Source organism: Rattus norvegicus, chromosome 16, assembly GCF_021556685.1.
Source record: "Rattus norvegicus strain SHRSP/BbbUtx chromosome 16, alternate assembly SHRSP_T2T, whole genome shotgun sequence".
NCBI lineage: Eukaryota > Metazoa > Chordata > Mammalia > Rodentia > Muridae > Rattus > Rattus norvegicus.
In genome coordinates, this window is record NC_141549.1 from 11,431,333 (window position 1) to 11,451,557 (window position 20,225).

A 20,225-nucleotide genomic window follows, 5' to 3' on the forward strand; every position below is an offset into this window, starting at 1 on the left:
CCATATCCATTCCCTATGCACCAGTTTCTATGAGGAGGCTCCCACACCTACCAAGCCACTTCACCCAAAACACCCTGGCATTATCCTACATTGGGAAAAGGAGTCTTCACAAGACCAAGGTCTTTTCCTCTTATTGATGTTGGACAATGCCATCCTCTGATACCATTGTCACAGGATTCCTTGGTCTTTCCATGTGTCCTGATTGGTTGTTTATGTGTTCCTTATGAGCCTTGTGGGATATCTTTGGTCAATATTGTTGTTCTTATGGAGATGCAAATCCATTCTCCTCCTTCAGTCTTTTCTCTACCTTCTCTCATCTTGTCTCCTTATTCAGTACAAAAGTTACATTTATATCAGTAGGCCTCCAACAGAGCCTCTCTGGCGTCACCCATATCTGGCTATTGTCATCAAGCACTTCTTGGAGTCAGGAATAGTGATTGGATTTGGTGGATGCAAATGGGATGGATTCCCAGGTGGGGCAGTCACTGGAGGATGTCCTTCTCTTCAGACCAAGCTCCACTCTTTGTTTCTGTATTTCCTCTCCTGAGTATTTTGTTCTGCCTTCTCAAAAGAATGAAGAATTGACATGATGGTCTTCCTTCTTCTTGAGCTTCATATGATGTTTGAATTTTTTCTTAGACATTCCAAGTTTTGAGGCTAAAATACTATTTTAAAGGAGTGGATACCATGTGTGTTCTTTTGTGACTGGGTTACCACACTCTAGTTGGTATTTTCTAGTTCAATCTTTTGCCTAAGAATTCATGTTTTCATTTGTTTTTAATAGTTCAGAAGTACTCCTGTGTAAACATATCACATTTTCTGTATCCATTCCTCTGTTTATGGACATCTGGTTCTTTCCAGGTTCTGGTTATTATAAATACAGCTGATATGAACATAGTGCAGCATGTGTCTTGTTCTGTGTTGGAGATTTTTTGGGTGTATGCCCAGGAATGATAAGGCTGGGTCCTCAGATAGTACTATTTTCAAGCTATTAGAAAGTTCCAGAGAAATTTTCTGATGGTTGTACCAGTTTTTGATTTCACCAATAGTGGAGGAGTATTCCTCTTTTGCCATATCCTTGCCAGCATCTGCTATCACCTGAGTTTTTGATCTTAGCCATTCTGACAGTGATATGTAAGCTGGTATCTCAGGGTAGTTTTCTATTTCAATTCCTTGATGACTAAGGATGTTGTATAGTTCTCTTTTTTACTTAATTAATTATTTCATTCATTCATTCATTTATTCATTCATGCATTTGTGCACTCATTCATTAATTTATACACTCCATATTTTATTCTGCATACGTCCAAACCCTGAGGGTACCACATGCCATCTGTCCATCTGGTTCCCCTAGTACAATTCCAACTGACTCCCCAAGGATGTGTGCATCCTACCCAGCCCACAGGACCCCTAAATTTCCTGGGGTATCCAATTTTCTGAAGGTTAGCTGTGTTTTATATAAATGAGCCCAGACTGGGGAGTACTCTGCTTTACAAGTGTTGGAGGCCTCTCCTCAGCTGGTTTTTGTTGCCTTGTTGATGATCCACAGTCTAAGAAATCTCAGGGGTCCAGGTTGAGACCGCTGGTCCTACTACAGGTTTCACTTTCTCCTTAGCTTCCTCCAACATTTCCATAATTCAGTCAGAGGGGTCACCACCTTCTGTTCTTTAGTGGGCACACATTTTCTTAGTTGCTTTTGATATGTTTAGGTTTGGGCCTTGAAGTCTGTTGGATCAGGAAAATCTATGCAAAAGCAAAACCCAGTCACCAGTATAGTCTGTTTTGAAACAGACCAACCCTAAGGAGGGGAGGGAAGCATCTTAAAGACCCTTAAAGTAACATTCATAGACACAACCCTTTACTTTCTGTTGTTGAATATTTATCCTGTTCTCCCTCTCTGTTTCTGTGTGAATCTGCGTGTTTTGTGTCTCTCTTTGTGTCTCTCTACACCTTACTATGTCTCTTTATATTTCTGTCTGTCTGTCTGTCTGTCTGTCTGTCTCTCTCTCTCTCTCTCTCTGTCAGTCCCATATTCCTTCATTCTGTCCCTCCCTAACTTCTTCCCTTTCTCCCACGCTGCTTCCCTCTATATATGCATCCTGCCCTCTCTGACTTCTCTCACTCTCTTTCTCTCTCCACTAGCACTATCTGCATCATTTTTAGCAGTACCTCCTTCCTTCCTTTTCAGAATATGGCAGGCCTCCCATGTATATTAAGCAACCCTGGCTTCTCCATTTTCATTATGCCAGGGCACCTCCTCTTCTTTTAAGGCTAGAGCATGCAACCCAGTGAGGGGAGAGGCTCCCATGCACAGGCAAGAGAGGCAGAGACAGACCCTGCTACCACTGTTAAGACTTCACATGAAGATGACCCTACACTAGAGGTGCAAGGTGCACAGGGCCTAAGGCAGTCAAATATAGGCTTCTAGGTCCCTCCCCATGCAGGCTTTCTGGTGGAACGTTCATTCCCAATACTGTATGGGCTCAATTTGGCTGCATTTTTTCTTTTGTTTTCCTTTAACCCCAGCTCCTACAAAAATTCTCGCAACTTTTCGATACCCTTTTCCAAGCTCTACCTAATGTCGGCTTGTGTGTCTTTGCATTGGTTTTCATCATTTACTAAGTGAAGCTTTTCTGATGACAATAGAGGGTAAGACCTATCTCAGAGAATATCAGAATTTTATTATAAATCATTTCACTGGCATTTTTTCAATTCATTTTTTTGTATCTTTTCTCTATCTGTATCTGTGGCTGTGGGTAATCCAGCCTGTGGTTCTTGGTACTCCACGAGTTGCTAGGGGTGGACAGGCTCTCATGGAATAAGTCTCAAATGTGGGAAGGCATTTTTTGACATTTCCACAATTTCTGTGCCACCTTTACTACAGCACATCTTGCAGGCTGTACAAAATGTAGGTAAAATGTTTTGCGGCGGGGCTAATATGCTAATCTGTCCACTGGAAGACTTTCTGGTTCTAAGAGAAGGCTCAATATCCCCAACTACTTGAAATCTAATCTGGGATTACCCTGTCATTGATTCCTGGAATTTACCATTGCACTAGGCTTCCAGCTTGTCCCAGAGAAAATAACACACAATTCTTCTTCATTATTCCAACACTACTTCCCATTGCCGTCCCAATTGCTTCCATCTCTTTTCCGTTCCTCAACTTCCTGTAGAACCCTCCCTTAACTGCACCCCACACCAATATACATAAGACAGATATCTATTGTGTTCTTCTTCACAGTGAGATGCATGCATCTAGATCTTGGTTCCTCCCATTACTTAAGTTCTCTGGGTTTGTGCATTGTAGCATACCTCTTGTTTATTTTAAGCATAATTTACACATATAAGTCAGTTTATATTTGTTTCCTTGTAATATTCATTTGCCTGGATGGAACAAGGTGATAATTTTAACAGCTGGAGCGCACTCCATTGTCTAAATGTAAAATATGTTTTATCCATTCTTTAGTTGAAGGATTTTAGGTTGATCCTAGCCATTACCAATAAAGATTGTATGAAAATAGTTTAGCAAGTGGACTTGTCTTATGCATTTTTTTCTCAAAACACAAAGTGTACAAATTATTGTACAATTTCATACTTCTTGCAACATTGGAAAGGAGTCCCCCCCATGTTAGCCTAAACTTTTACTTCCTTTTGTGCTTTAGCCATTCTGACCTAAGATAGAATCTCAAAATCATTTTGTTTGCTTTTCTCTGATGACTAATGTTGATGATCATTTCTCGTAGTACATTTCTTTAAGTGATAGGATTCTGTTGAGAATTCTGGTTAGATCTGTATGTTTGATCCATGTGCCTCCAGCCTTTGGGCATGTCCACTGGAGAGGCAATACATGGAGTATTTCACTGTGCTCATCACAGTAGCTTACATTGAGACAGCGGGTGCTCCAGGAGTGGAAAGTGCTATGTGAGATGTGAGAAATCCAAAGCTGGGATTCCTTGGTTTTCAAGCATCTACTCCTTCCTAGAAATGTCTAATTTTTTTTTAGAATAAAAACATAAACTCTAAACTTAGTACAAAACCTTTGACTTATAATGGTGTCAGGTCGCTAGACATGCATGTACTAATATGACACAAATATTGTGGGAGTAACCAACAGATATCTGCCTTGACTTAGGATTCACTCAGTGACATGGACACCACACCTGACACTGCTTGGCTGACCAAGAACCTGAGACTAGATAGTTGAGTGACCTGGGGATAATGTAAATACGATTCTCTACAAAATAAACAGTAAAAAATTGATTTCTAATGATTGTTATACTCATAGAACAGTGCCTTGCTCAATCAGCATCAGAGCGGCGTCCTTCTGAATGAGATCACAAGACATACTGAGGTCCGTAAGCAGACATTATGTAGAGTGAGACACCTTGGAACACTCAGTCCTAAATAGAAGTGGCCTCATGCAACCATCCTTAACCCAGGATTATCTCCACTTGATAACACCTTGCAATTGAAAATTTAGTTTTTTCCTTTCTTTTCTTTTTTTTAAATTATTATTAACTTGAGTACTTCTTATACACATTTCGTTTCTGGGCGAACATCCCCCTAATCCCTCCCCCTCCCCTTCTTTATGGGTGTTCCCCTCCCCATCCTCCCCCCATTGCTGTCCTCCCCCCAACAATCTAGTTCACTGGGGGTTCAGTCTTAGCAGGACCCAGGGCTTCCCCTTCCACTGGTGCTCTTACTAGGATATTCATTGCTACCTATGGGGTCTAAGGGAGTCTCTAAGGAAACAATTCTTCTTAGATGCAGTCCTCATGGTCATCAGCAAATGGCCAACAGAAAATGAAGCCATTTAAATCTATGGAGGAGGATCCTGGTTTCATAATATGCTACTAGGACTTTTTAAACATTACTTTTTACATTTCTTTACTAATTTATATTGATGTTTTTTGTCATTTACTCTGAATGTACTTTGGCATATATATATATATATATATACATATATATGTATATATATATATATATGGCTTCTGTGTTATTGGTAGTAAAGGATTTTATGCCTCTGCTTTGCCATGGAGAAGGGGTTTCTGACATCCTCGCCCTTGCTGAGTTGCTGACTGCAGTTGCTCTCTTTGGGGGAGGAAGGATGATTTTGGTTTGAGGAAATGACCAGTGTTAGACGGACTGTATTTCTGCAATAAGGCAGTGACCACATAACTATTCTTACATGATCCACATTATTTGGATGCAGAGAGTGAATTAAATTGGAATATTAAATAATCAATTATTATAATAAATAAATAAATAAATGAAAGTTTATTTAATTAATTAATAACAGAATGGAATCTGGTGGAAAAGTTGTGAGAAAAGTAGATGAGAGGTGGTGAGGAGTACATACAATCAAAATGCATTGTGCCCTTTGAGAAAATGATTTCTACATTTGAAGAGCAACTTCCTACCCATTCAAATTGATTTCTCATACCAGAATATCATGGGAAGTCAACTTTCATCTCTCTGATTGCATAGATCTATTCATTAGCAAAATTCTTACCTAATTCTAGACTTGTCTTTGGGTGCTTGGCTTAGCACTGTAACTTTGTCCTTGCCTGTGCTGTACCATGGCACAAAGTACAATTAATCCCTTCCTCTGCAAGGTCATTTGTCCAGTTTGGCTTTCTGATTTTAATTCTTTGGTGTGTTTTCGCATCATGGGAGGAACAGAGTCTACTTTGTTGCCTGTGTAACTTGGAAGACCTGGTAAAGCATCCCTGAACGTAGTTACGGCTTTCTACATGTGCGCTAGAAATGAGCCTCGGTTCTGGGATTCCCATCCTCATGAAACTTTGGAATACTGCGCCTAAAATGAAACTATTTCTATGTGACTTGTATTGTTTCCACTGGAGGAAAGGGGTACCACCCCACAAGTTTACATGAAGTTTACCGAAAGTCAATGTTGAACATCATTACATGTGATTTAGCAGTGGTGTGTATACCTCTTGAGAAAATGTCTATTTCATACATTTACATCTATACTTTAAGCATGTCACTTAATTGTTTTAAACACTTATGTTTTTCTCTTTCAAATTATTTTCATTCCTTAAACAATTTTGAATGTACTTAAAATATTATATCAAATAGAATATTCATAAATGGTGTATATTTTCTCTCATTATTAGATAGCATTTTAGACAATGGAAACCAAATACTAACAATTTATTAAAAATAATACTTAAACACAACATTGTAACATCAGAAGGATTAAAAGGATATTTCTCAGTGGAGGTGTAGTCTGGCTGTTGGGTTGGAACTGCTGCTGGATTGAAATCAGCAGCTGATCATGAGGGGCAGGAGCAAAGCTCAGCTGTAGGACAGACTCCAGTTGAAGATCACAGGTGACAGGGCCATTTTCTAAATAGGTAGGCCCACTGTAGCAAGCAGGAGATGACTGAAAGATACATTGCATCTACAGACAGACTGAGACACAGGTTCCACAGCTGCTATCATGTGTGCTGTCTGAGCAGCTGCTAACACATCTAGCTGCAAAGTCTCTTGTGTCACAGAAACTTCTAGAGGGTTTTCTGCCCTCCAGCTCTGGTGCACATGTTGGTTCAGGCTCCAGATTGTCTCTTTTCCCTGTTGGTTTAAACCCATTCAATCTGTGGTTCTGAGGATGTGTCTCCCCAGATCTGAGTCTTCCTCATCTTTGGCCTGGGAATCCTTGACATGTTCTTCCTCCAACTGTGTCAGCAGCCTCTTGGCACGGACACTAAGATCACAGTGGGGCATGTACACACTCAAGTAGGCCTTCAGGTATTTCAGAGGCAACAGTTCTGATGGGTCACAAAAGTCCTCAGGGTTCTTGTCCATCCATGTTTCCAAGAAGCTACAGAGGGTGTTCTTTACTTGTTCATCCTCTTTTGAATAAGGGCTGAAGTATGCATACCTGGAGAACACCAGAGAGAATGTCAGCTCTAAAGTCCCATGCCCCTCACCTAATACTTGCAGTCCTGTCTGCTCTCAGATTTAGTAATTCACCTGTACACAGTAGTTGCTTTCAATGTATCTGTGCAGAAGTTGAATACAGGGATCTCTATCCACACATCTCCTTGTCACATGGTTTCCTGGATTATCCTTCATGAGTCTCTACTTTGTACACGTCTCTACTGGGTACTTTAAAATTTCTAGAACCTCCTTTATTTGTGATAGAATTTTTTCAGAAAGGCTTTAGAAATATTGGTTGTAAGATAAAATAGTTTTTGAAAGTAGAGGGGCTAGTTACATGCACTGTAGTTTCCCAGATCTGGACAGGACAACTGCTTGGATCAAGCTCAGGAGAAGGAATTGCTTAATGCATGATAACGAGTTCTGAGAATTTTGTAGACAGTAAACAGATGGAGACAGAGACAGAGATGGAGATGGAGACAGAGACTGAGGTAGAGACACAGACTGAGATATAGACAGAGATGAACAGGGCGAGCGAAAGGAAAGGGAGAGGGTGACAGAAAAGTTGGGGAGATGAGAAGGACAGAGAGAGAAAAAGACAAAGGGAGAAGTAGATTGAGATATGCGTACAAACTCATACACACACATACACACACACACAGAGGGAGAGAGAGAGAGAGAGAGAGAGAGAGAGAGAGTAGGAGAGAAAGAGAGCAAAACTTTGAGATGGAAACAGAGAGACAGAAACAGAGACAGAGAAAGAGAGAGAGACATAAATAGAGATATAGGTAGAGAGAGAGAAAAAAAGAGACACAGGAGACACTGAGGGAGGGTGGGAAATTCTTGCATCAACAGTTAGCTCTGAGAAGTATCAGCAAGACACAAACACACACACACACGAACACACACAAACACACACATACACACAAAAACATACACACACACAGAGACACAGAGAGAGATAAAGAGAGATAGAGAGAAAGAGACAGAGAGACTGAGAGACAGAGAGAAAGAGAGTAGGAGACAAGAGAGAAAAACTGCGAGAGAGAAACAAAAAGATACCGATATAGAGACAGAGAAAGAGAATGAGACAGAAATAGACATACAGAGAGACACTAAGGATGGGAGTGAAATTCATGGACCAACAGGTAGCTCTAAGAAGTATCATCAGTAAGTTACACACACACACACACACACACACACACACACACACACACATACTCGCACCAACAGAGACAGAGAGAATGAGAAAAAGAGAGAGAGAGAAAGAGAGAGGGAAACAGAAACAGAGACAAGGATTGAGAGGGACAGAGAGATAAGTAAAGAAAAAGAGAGAGATGGAGAGAAGGAAAGGACACACTGAGAGACGCGCGCGCGCGCGCACACACACACACACACACACACACACACACACACACACACACACACACGGAAAGAAACTGAGGAATAGAGGGAAATTCAGAAAAGCAACAGGAAGCTCTGAGAACTATGGGCTTAGACTTGAGTACTCACCTCACAAACAGCAGGTCCAATACCTGTAGGGGTGTTGCAAAACTTCTATATGTAGACAGAAAAGCTATGACAACCAAGGGGTCCAATTCATTCAGAGCAGGAACCAGCATGTTCATCTGCTCAACATCAGTCTGGGCCCTGATGCATGACTCAGTCCTGGTCTCCATCAGGTACTTTTGAGCAGAAACCTTCTCATCCTGAAAAGAGATCAAAGTGGAGTGGTCAAACTGGCACAAATTTGCAGACATCTGATAGGTTCTCCTCATTTCAAGGTTCCCTGATTTATTTCTAGGCCAAACACCAAGAGAAAACAGAGTGGTTACCAGGTCTGTGTGGGCCATTTCTTGGCTGGCTTTGGTCAAATTATTTCCCCTTTTGGAAAATGGCCACAGGTTTTTAAGGCAAGACTGAAGCCTGTGCCTCCAGACACCATCATGGTGACTGCTGTTGTCTTTTTTGAGGCCTGAACCTCGAGTAGTCTGAAGAAAGCAAGAGAACATCCTGCCCTCTCCAGTCTCTAACAAGTGAGCCTGCAGGCCTTGCTCTAAACAGTGGGTTGCCTGGTTAGCAAGGTTCTGTGTTCTTAGGTCATTTTGAAAAGGGAGGTTCTATAACTGTCACTTCTTCAACAGTACTTGCCTTAAAGGCCCCCATGTCCACACCCATTTCCTAGGTGCACAAATTCACACAGGTATACATCTGTTTCCCACTCCACTGTTCCCAGAGATATCTCAAAATAGGCAGCACCTCAGTTTTGCAAGCTGAGTCTCTACTGTTGATCTGAATTGGCAGACTCATAAATTCAGCACTAATTTTCCCAATATACCATAAACATACCCTAGGCATGTTTCTTTGCAATTACATGATTTTGTATGTGTTCTGTGTGGAATGAGATCACATGCATGCCTGTGACAGCCAGCAGCTGCACAGTGTCAGTGTGCCTACATAGGAATTGTCTTTCCAGGAGTCAGTTTCCACCATCAAGGTCATTTTATGGCTTAAGTCAGTAGCTTTTCAGCCCTTTGTGAACAGCTGACCTAGGAACATCCAATGGCTTACCAGATGGAAGCTGGCCCCCTAGCACTCTTTCAGAGGGGATTCAGCCTCCATTGCTTCTTCTTCTATTCCTGCTTGAGTCCTTGATCTGATTCTCTCCAGTGTTGGACTGTGATCTGTCACCTGCATGAAAACTTTCCATTCCCTTAGTAGCATTTAGTCCTGGCCCTTATCACAGCAACTGAACGAAACTTGAGCAACCATCACCACCTTTTCTCTGTCCCCACCCTGTGATGTGTGGCAGCCTTCATTTCTCTGCTTCCTCACATCCTCATTCCCTTCTATCCCATCTCTTCCTCTAGATTTTTCCTACTCTTACCAGTGGTTTTGCTCCAAAGTCATTCAATCTTCATTCCCTGGTCAACTCCCTCCTTCAAACAAAGTGTCTGTGTAATGATTTAGCAAGCCAGTGAGCAGAGGAATCCACATCATGTGCATGAGCTCAGACTTCCCTGATACTCCACAATGGTGGGCAGTGTTATATTAAATTATTAACTTGTTTTCCTTGCCAAATGAAGTAGATTTGTGTTCATTGCTCCTTTGCTCTTCCTTGGGATGTTTTCTTGGTTTCTTTGGTTGCAGTACCCAAAAGGTGTCAGGTTCTCCTGCAAGTGCACATGCATGTGCATGCTAGTTCCTCATGTACATGTGAGGAGGGCATGTACATGAGAACATTCTTACATACATTATGTGCATTTTTGCCTTGGAATGCATGAGACTACTTGGGAGTGCTTGTATGCATGCATGGTAACATGCATGCTTATTTGTGGTTGTTTGCCTGTGTCTGTTTTGTATGTGTTTTGGGCTGTGTGTGTGTGTGTGTGTGTGTGTGTGTGTGTGTGTGTGTGTATGTATGTATGTATGTGTGGGTGTGTATTTGTTGGTAGACATCAAAAGCCTATATAGTGAAGGATTCTGAGACAGGACAATTATGTTCCAAGCAAATAGGATGCTGTTCATGTAACCAAGAATAAGCCACAAAACTCCCATAGCTTCCGTTCTGCAGCATAGGTGTGAATCAGGTAGAGGCCCCACTGCACTAAAATTTGTACATATAATTGTGATGGCAAAGCAGTGGAAGACTAAATATTACCACCAACACAGCGAGATTGTGAGTTGAAAACATGGACTGTAAGGCAGAGAGTACAGTAGAGGAGCCATAGTGTGGAGCAGCACAAATTGTGGAGTCCAAGATGCCTGGCTTCTTCTTCATTTTTCTTGACCTGAATAAAACTTGGTAGATTAGCACAAAGGATTGCTAAATCTTTTCACCATTCTTAATTGCTCAACATCCCCATCTTCTTGCTGCTCTTAAGCCTAAACTAATTCGAGTCTGGATGAACACATGCTTTTGTGCTACGTTTTTCTTTTTTCTGTTATGTAAATTTTTTTCTGGCATATTTCATTTTTAGATTTCATAAATTATCGATTTTCTCCTACATATCTCCTCCCCATCCCCAAGCTTTTATGAGGATGCTCCCACTCGCACCCATCCAGTCGACCCACAACACCCTGGCAATATCTTACATTGGGGTGTCGAGTCTTCACAGAACCAAAGGCTTTTCCTCCTATTGAGGTTGGACAATGGCATCCTCTGCTACCTCTGTGGCAGGATTCCTGGGTCCTTTCATGTGTAGTCATTGATTGTTGGTGTGATCCCTGGGAGCTCTGGTGGGATCTCTGTGGCTGATATTGTTGTTCTTCTTATGGGTTTGCAAACCATTTCTGTTCCTTCAGTCTTTTTATCTAACTTCTCTATTTGCATCCCCCATTCATTACAAAGGTTGCATTCATAGTTGTATGGCTCTAGCAGAGCCTCTCAGGTGTCACACATATCTGACTCCTGTCAGCAAGCACTTCTTGGCATCAGCAATAGTGATTGGGTATGGTGGATGCATATGGGATGGATCCCCAGGTGGGGCAGTCACTGGAGGATGTCCTTCTCTTAAATCCAAACTCCAGTCTTTGTCTCTGTATTTCCTCCCCTGAGTATTTTGTTCTCCCTTCTATGAAGGAATCAAGCTTTCACATTTTTGTCTTCCTTCTTCTTGAGCTTCACATTATATGAATTTTTTCATAGATATTTAAAGCATTGGGACTCAAATAATATTTTCAACAAGTAAATGCCATGTGTGTTCTTTTGTGACCGGGTTACCTCTGTCAGGTTGGTGTTTTCTAGTTACATCCATTTGTCTAAGAATTCATGTAGTCATTTGCTATTAATAGTTCAGAAGTACTCTTATGTGTAAACATATCACATTTTCTGTATCCATTCCTCTGGTGAAGGACATCTGGTTCTTTCCAGGTTCTGGTTATTATAAATAAGGCTGATATGAACATAGTGTCTTGTTACATGTTGGAGAAACTTTTGGGTGTATGCCCAGGAGTGGTAAGGCTGTGTCTTCAATTAGTACTATGTTCAATCCTTTGGATAGTTCCAGAGTAATTTCCAGAATGGTTGTGCCAGCTTTCCATTTCACCAACAGTGAAGGAGTGTTCCTCTTGATCCACAACCTTGCCAACATCTGCTAGCACCTGAGTTTTTGATCTTAGCAATTCTGTCATTGAGAAGTTAGTTGATATCCCAGGGTAGTTTTCTTTTCCCATTCTGTGATGACTAATGCTGTTGTACATTTCTCATTTTTTAATTAATTAATTATTTCATTCATTCATGCACTCATTTATCATCTCCATACTTCATTCTGCTTAGGTCCAACACCTGAGAGTTCCATAACTCATATGTCCACCCTGCTACCCTGGTTTGCCTTCCAACTGACTCCACATGGATGTGCCCACCCTACCCAGCTCACAGGACCCCTAAACTTCCTGAGGCCTCCAGTCTACTTAGGGTTAGCTGTATCTTCTATAAATGAACCCAGACCCAGGAGTCCTCTGCTATACAAGTGTTGGAGGCCTCATCTCAGCTGGTGTGCGCTGCCTGATTGGTGATCCACTGTCTAAGAGATCATAGAGGTCCAGGTTAATTCAGACTGCTCGTCCTCCTACAGGGTTGACTTCCTCCTTAGCTTCCTCCAACTTTTCCCTAATTCAACCAGAAGGGTCACCACCTTCTGTTCTTTAGATGGCTACACATTTTCTTGGGTGCTTTTTAAGCCATTTGGGAATCCTTGTTTGTTAATTCTTTGTTTATCTCTGTACCCCATTTTTCATAGGATTATTTATTATGCTGGAGTCTAATCCTTGAGTTCTTTGTATGTATTAGTTATTATCCCTTTCAGATGTAAGATAGGTAAAGAACTTTTCCTAACCTGTTGGTTGCCATTTTGTTCACTTCCTATGTCTTTCCTTACATGATTTGGCAATTTTATGAGGTTCCCTTGGTTGATTCTGGATCTTAAAGCATGACACCTAGGTGTCCTTTTCAGGAGATTTTCCCCTGTGTCTATCTGTTCAAGGCTCTTTGCCACTTTCTCTTCTATTATTTTCAGTGTATCTGGTTTTATATGGAGGACTTTTGTCCACTTGGACTTGAGCTCTGTACCAGCAAATTAGAAAGGGCCAATTTCCATTCTTCTCCACGCTGACCTCCAGTTGAACCAGCACCATATGTTGAAAATGCTGTCTTTTTCATATTGGACAGTTTTAGGTCATTTGTGAAACACAATTGACCATAGGTGTGTGGGTTCACTTCTTGGTCTTCAATTTTCTTCCATTGATTTACCTGCCCGTCTCTGTATAAATACCATTCAGTTCTTAATAACGATTTTTTGTAGTGCAGTTTTATAACAGGGATGGTGATTTACTCATATGTTCTTTTCTTGTTGAGAATAGTTTTGGACATCCTGGGGCATTTTTGGTTTTTATTTATATTTTTTGGTCTTTTTTTCCATTTTCCAATGAATTTACAAATTGCTCTTACTAATTCTAGCTAGAATTGAGTTGGAATTTTAATGGGAATTACATTGAATATTGTAGATTTGGGCAAGATGACCATTTTTCTACATTAATCCTGCTAAGCCATTAGCATGGGAGACATTTCCATTTTCTGAGATCTTCATTGATTTCTTTCTTCAAAGACTTGAAGTTCTGTCTGCAGATCTTTCAGTTGCTTGGTAAGAATCACACCAACATATTTTACAATATTTGTGGCTATTGTGAAGTGTGTCATTTCCCTATTTTCTTTCTCATCCTGTTTATCCTTGGGTAGATGATGTCTATGAATTTGTTTGTGTTAATTTTTTATCCAACTACTTTGCTGAAGTGGTGGACTTTTTGGGATCACATGTGTATACTTTCACATCCACTGCAAATAGGGGTATTTTGACTTCTCCCTTTCCAGTTTATATCCCTTTGACCTCTTTTGGTGAATAAAAGCTCTGGCTAGGACTTCAGCAATTATATCAAATAGGTAGGGAGAGATGGGCAGCCTTATGTAAAGTCTTCTTTCTGAGGGATTGGTTCAATTTCTCTCTATTTAATGTGATTTGGGCTTTTGGTTTTCTGTATTTTGCTTTTACTATATGGAGGTATGGGCATTGAATTCTTGCCAATCAGGACATTTTTTATGTCAAACCCATAAGCCAGGCACCCCTACAGAAGTTTTTGAAAATGAACAACCCAAAAGAGGGGAGGGAAATTTCTTCAAGACTCTTAAAAAACATTCATAAAGACAACATATTACTTTTGTGTTCTTGAATTCTTCTTCTGTTCTCCTTCTCTGTTTCTGTGTGAATCCTCCTGTGACTGTGTGTCTGTCTCTCCACTTCTTACTCTGTCTGTCTTTCTGTGTTTGTGTCTTTGTCTCTGTTTCTTTCTCTCCATATATACTTCCCTCCCTCCATCCCTCCCTACATCCCAGCTTCCCTCCCTCTCTCACTTTTCCTATTCTCTTTCTCTTTCAACCAGCACTATCTGCATCATGTCTAGCAGTTCCTCCTTCATTCATCTTCAGAACAGGGTAGACCCCTCATGTATATTTAGCAGCCATGGCTTCTCAGTTTGCATTAAGTTGTGCTCCTCCTCTTCTATTAAGGCTAGAGCATGAAACCCAGTGAGGGGAGAGGCTCCCATGTACAGGCAACAGAGACAGAGACAGCCCCTGCTTGCTCCGTTAAGACTTTACAAGAGCATGAACCTACACAAGTTTTGTAAGGTGTTAAGGGCCTATGTCAGTCATAGGCTACCAGGTCCACATGCAGGATCTCTGGTAGACAGTTGATTTCCTGTATCCTATGGACTCAGTTTGGCTGGATGTATTTCTTTCATCTTGTGCTCCCCTTTAACCCTAGCTCCCACAAAATTTCCTCAAATGTTTCCACAATGTGTTCTAAGCACTATCTAACGTCTGTTTTTGTTTCTTTGCACTTGTTACTATCATTTTTAGGAAGGATTTCTGAGGACAATTTGGGTAGGACCAATCTCTGAGTATATCAAAATATTGTAGAAATCATTTCATTGGTATTTTTTCAATTCACTCTTTTCTATCCTGTCTCTGTATGTATCTGTGCCTCTGGGAGGTCCAAATTCTTGTTCTTCATAATCCAGACATTGTGAGAGGTGGACACACACTCATGGCTTGGGTCTCAGATGTGTCAAGGCATTGGTTAGACACTTTCACAATTTCTTTGCCACATTTACTACAGCACATCTTGTAGGCTGTAACAAAAGAACGTGTAATATTTTGTGGCTGGGCTGATATCTTAATCTGTCCACTGGAAGTCTTTCTGCTTACAAGAGAAGACTCAATATCCCCAACCACTATGAATATAATTTGGTATCACCCTTCATATATTCCTAGAATCTTGCACTGCACTAGATTTCCAGCTTTTCCCAGAGGTATCCCCAATTCTAATTTACACTCCAAAGAATCTCTCCCATTGTCCTCCCCAATTGATTCCTCCTTTTCCCTTCCCTACCCTTCACTTAGACTCCTCCCATAACTATACCCCACCACAATACACCCAATTTAGATGTCTATTCTGCTTCCCCCTCACAGTGAGATGCATTCATCTGTATCTTGAGCCTTCTTATTACTTAGCTTCTCTGGGTCTGTGGATTCTAGCATACTTGTTCTTTCCTTCAAAAGTAATTTCAACATATAAGTGAATTTATATTATATTTGCTTTCTTTATCCATTCATTTGCCAGAATAGAACAAGATATTGATTTTAAGAGTTATAGAATACTCCAGTGCATAACTGTTAAATATTTTCTTTATCCATTCTTCAGTTGAAGGACTTTAGTTTGTTTCTAGCAACTACCAATAAAGATTGTGTGACGAGAGTCTAGCAAGTGAATTTCTGGTATGTAAATTTTTCTGAAAATGCAATGTGTTGTCTTCCAAAGTTGTTGTACAAGTTTGCGCTTCCACCAACAATGGAAAAGCATTCCCCTTACTCTACATTTTTGTTAGCATAAGGTATCACTTCTTTTTTGGTTTTAGCCATTCTGATAGGTCACATGGGATCTCGAAGCCATTTTATTTGAAATTCCTTGATGACTAAGGATGTTAAACATTTCTCTTAGTGTATTTCTTTAAGTGAGTGTATTCTGCTGTGAATTCTCTTTAGATCTGTTGATCCATGTACCCTCAGCCTTTGGGCGTGTCCACTGTAGAGGCAAAATGTGGAGGGTTGCCTGCACTCATCACATTAGCTTACACTGAGAAAATGGATGCTCCCGGAGTGGGAAGTGAAGTCTGAGATGTGAGAAACCCAAAGCTGGGATTCCTTGGGTTCCAGGCATCTAGTCTGCCCTAGAAAATTCTGCATGTTTCTAAGAAAAATTTAAACCCTAACCATAAGACAAAACCTTTTACTTACAATGGTGTCAGCTCTGTAAGATATGCATGTTCTATTGTGACACAAATATTGTGGGAGTAACCAACAGATATCTGACTTGACTTAAGATTCACTCCCTGACATGGATAACATACCTGACACTGCTTGGTGACCATGATCCTGAGACTAGATAGTTCAGTGACCTGGGGAAAATCTAAGTAGGATTGCTGTACAAAAGAAAGAATAGAAGAGTGATTTCTAATGATCTGTTACACTCATAGACCAGTGCCTTGCTCAAGCAACATCCGAGAAGCTTCCTTCTCAAGCAGATCACAAGGCATACTCAGGCCCAAAAGCAGACCTTATGTAGAGTGAGATACCTTGGAACACTCAGTCATAAATTTGAGCAGTGGCCTCATGTACCCATCCTTTACCCAGGATTATCACCACTTGATAACACCTTCCAATTTAATGTTTAGTTTTTTCTGAGGGTATCTAGGAAAATAAATCCCATTAAGTGCAGTCTTCATGTTCACCACCAAGTGGCCAACAGAATACGAACCCATTTGCATCTATGAGGGAGGTTCCTGGTTTCATTATGTCCTATCAGGACTTTTTGTAATTTAATTCTTGTATGTCATTATTAATTATATGATGTTTTTTTTTCTCGTTTAACTCTACATGTCCTATGTTTATATAATGGATTTCATGTTATGGGTTTTAAGGGATTTTATGCCTATCCTTAGCCATGGAGAAGGTGTTTGTGACATCCTCACCCCTGCTTAATTGCTGATTGCAGTTGCTGTCTTCTGGGGAGGGAGCATCATTTTGGTTTGAGGAAATGACCAGTGGAAGAATGACTGTATTTGTGCACTATGTCAGAGACTACATACCTATTGCTACATGATCCAGATTATTTGTATGTGTAGAGTAAATAACATTGGAATATTAAATCATCAATTATCATAAATCAATAAATAACTAAAATAATTTAATTAGTTATTTAATACCAGAAGGGAGTCTGTTTGTCAAGTCATGGGATGAGTAGATGGGAGGTGATCAGGCATAAATATAAACAAAATGCATTGTGTACATTCACAAAATATATTCTTCATTTGATGAGCACCTTCCTGTCCATTGAAAACCTTTTTCTCCTTCCAAACGTTCATCAATCTGCCTGCATAGATCTATTCATTACTGAAATTCTTGCTTAATTCTGTAGTTGTATTTGACTTCTTGGCTTAGCACAATAACTTTGAACTTTGCCCATCCTGTAGCATGTATGAGCACATACTAAAATTAATCTGTTCATCTGCAGCAGATCATTGGTGCAATTTTGGATTTCTGATTTTAATTCTTTGAGGTATTTACCCATCATGTGAATAACAAAATGAATTATTGTCTTTATATTTTTGAAGAACTGGCAAAATATTTCTAAAAGTAGGTAATGCACTCTACATGTGCCCTAGAAATGTGCCATGATTCTATAATTCCCCATCCTTCCTAACCCTTGGAATATCTGGGTTAAAATGTAGCTACTTCTGTGTGAATTGAATTGTTACCACTGGACAAAAGTGGTACCACTCCTCAGGTTTAGTTTGAAGTTTACTGAAAGTTAATATTGAATATTATTACATGTGATTTAGTAGTGATGTATATACCTTCTTTAGAAAAGAGATGATTTAAGACATTTACCTTTTATAATTTAAGCACGTCACCTAATTCTTTTAAATGCTTATGTTTATATTTTTAAGTTGTTTTTGTTCCTTAAAATGTTTGAACAAACTTAAAATAATTTATCAAATAGAATATTCATAAATTACACACATTTTCTCACAGTATTAAACATTTTACTCAATGTAAACCAAATACTAACAATTTATTAAGACCAATACTTAAAATAAACACAACATTGAAAACATCAGAATGCCTAAAATGGCTCTTTCTCAGGGGAGGGGTAGGCTGGCTGTGGGGTTGGAACTGCTGCTGGATTGAAATAAGCAGCTGATCATAAGGGACAGGAGCAGCAGCTCAGATACAGGAGAGACTCAATTTGATGAGGAGAGGTGAGAGGGCCATTCTCTAAATAGGCAGGCCCACTGTAGCAAGCAGGAGATGACTGAAATCTACAGACACAAGGAGACACAGTTTCCACAGCTGCTATCAGCTGTGCTGGCTGAACTGCTGCTGCCACATATGGCAGGCAACTACTCATAAACCCCAGAACCTTCTGGAGGTTTATGTGCCCTCCAGCTCTGGGGCACAAGTTGGTTCTGGCTCCAGAGTGATTCTTTTCTTTGCTGATTTATACCCATTCAATCTGTGGTTCTGAGGATGTGTGTCTCCCCAGATATGAATCTGTCATTCTTGCCCTGTGAATCCCTGGCATGTTCTTGCTGCAACTGGGTCGGGAGCCTCTTGACAGGGACAATAAGGTCAGAGTTGGGCGTGTACACACTCAAGTAGGACTTCAGGTATTACAGAGGTAACAGGTTTGATGGGTCACAAAAGTCCTCAGGGTTCTTGTCCATCCATGTTTCCAGAAAGCTACACAGGGTGTTCTTTTGTTCATCCAATTTAGAATAAGGACTGAAGTATGCATACCTAGAAAAGACCAAAGAAAATGTCACCTCTAAAGTCCCAGACCTCTCACCCAATACTGGCAGTTCTGGCTGCTGTCTGAATTATTAGTTCAGCTGTACACAATAGGTGCTTTCAATGTATCTGTCCAAATGTGGAAGACAGACATCTCTATCCAGACATCTCCTTGGCTACATGGTTTCCTGGATTATCCTTCATGGGTCTCTACTTTGGACACATCTCTGGTGGGTACTTAAAAATTCCTAGAACCTCCTTTCTATATGAGAAGATTGCACTCACCAAGGCCTCGATAATATTTGGTGAAGGAGACAGTGCCTTTTCGAGGATTAGCTACATCCATTTAGGGTCTCAGCCTTGGTCAGCCCAATTGGTGGATCAAGCTTGGGAGAAGGAATTGCTTAGTGCATACTAATGGGTTCTTACAATTATGTAGACAATAAAGAGTTGACAGTGACTGAGAATTGAGATGGAGACAGAGACAGAGACTGAGATGGAGACAGAGATAGAGACTGAGACAGAGAGGGAGAGTGAAACGATAGCAAGAGGGAAACAAAAAAGAAAGGTAGATGGTGTAGTGCGGAGGGAGAAAAGAGAGAGTGACAGCAAGACACACACACAGAGAGAGAGAGAGAGAGAGAGAGAGACAGAGACAGAGACAGAGACAGAGACAGAGACAGAGACAGAGACAGAGACAGACACTTAGATTCCTGAAACCAACCACAGGATCTGAGAACTATGGGCTTGCAGATGGGCACTCACCTCACAGACAGCAGGTCCAATACCTGAAGGGGTGTGGCAGAACTTTTATATGTAGACAGAAAAGCAAGGACAACCAAGGGTCCCCTTCATTCAGAGAAGGCACCAGCTTGTTCATCTGCTAAATCATTGTCTGTGCCCTGATACATGACTCTCTCCCTGGCTCCATGGTTCTTTTGAGCAGAAGCATTCTCAACCTACAAAGAGATCAAGGTGGAGTGGTCAAACTAGCACAAATGTGCAAACATCTGATTGGTTCTCCTCATCCCAAGTTTCCCTGAATTATTTCTATGCCAAATACCCAGAGACAACAGAGTGGTTACCCGGTCTGTGTGGTCCTGTCCTTGAAGGCAAGAGTGAACCCTGCGCCTCCAGACACCATCATGATCTTCCCTGCTGTCTTTCTTTAAGCCTTAGCCTTTATGCAAGAGAACATCCTGCCCTCTCTACTATCTCTGACAAGCGAACCTGCAGGCCTTGCTCTAACCCGTGGGTTGCCTGGTTACCAAGGTTCTGTATTGTTAGGTCATTTTCAGTTTGGTGTTTCCATTACTGTCCCTTCTTCCTTAAAGGATCCCATGTCCCTTCCCATTTCCTGGGTGCACAAAGAAACACAGGTACTCATCGGTTTTCCTCTCCAATGTTCCCCTTAGATATC

General features: G+C 40.8%; 1 protein-coding gene and 2 long non-coding RNA genes across 4 annotated transcripts in view; 1 reads left to right on the forward strand and 2 right to left on the reverse strand.

Moving 5' to 3' along the window:
* Positions 1-20,225, forward strand: part of LOC146583947 (uncharacterized) — a 412,373-nt gene that overhangs the window by 267,596 nt on the left and 124,552 nt on the right.
* LOC102552466 (uncharacterized) lies at positions 6,529-8,945 on the reverse strand. Its single transcript, XM_087589299.1, is given in 4 exon segments — positions 6,529-6,633; positions 6,635-6,904; positions 8,416-8,612; positions 8,739-8,945. Coding segments are annotated over 4 exon segments (675 nt in total). The 5' UTR covers positions 8,916-8,945; the 3' UTR covers positions 6,529-6,602.
* LOC148000387 (uncharacterized) lies at positions 18,039-20,046 on the reverse strand. Its single transcript, XR_015640487.1, has 3 exons — positions 19,891-20,046; positions 19,571-19,764; positions 18,039-18,814 (listed from the first exon to the last, which is right to left on the reverse strand). It is a non-coding gene; the product is annotated as an uncharacterized LOC148000387 (long non-coding RNA).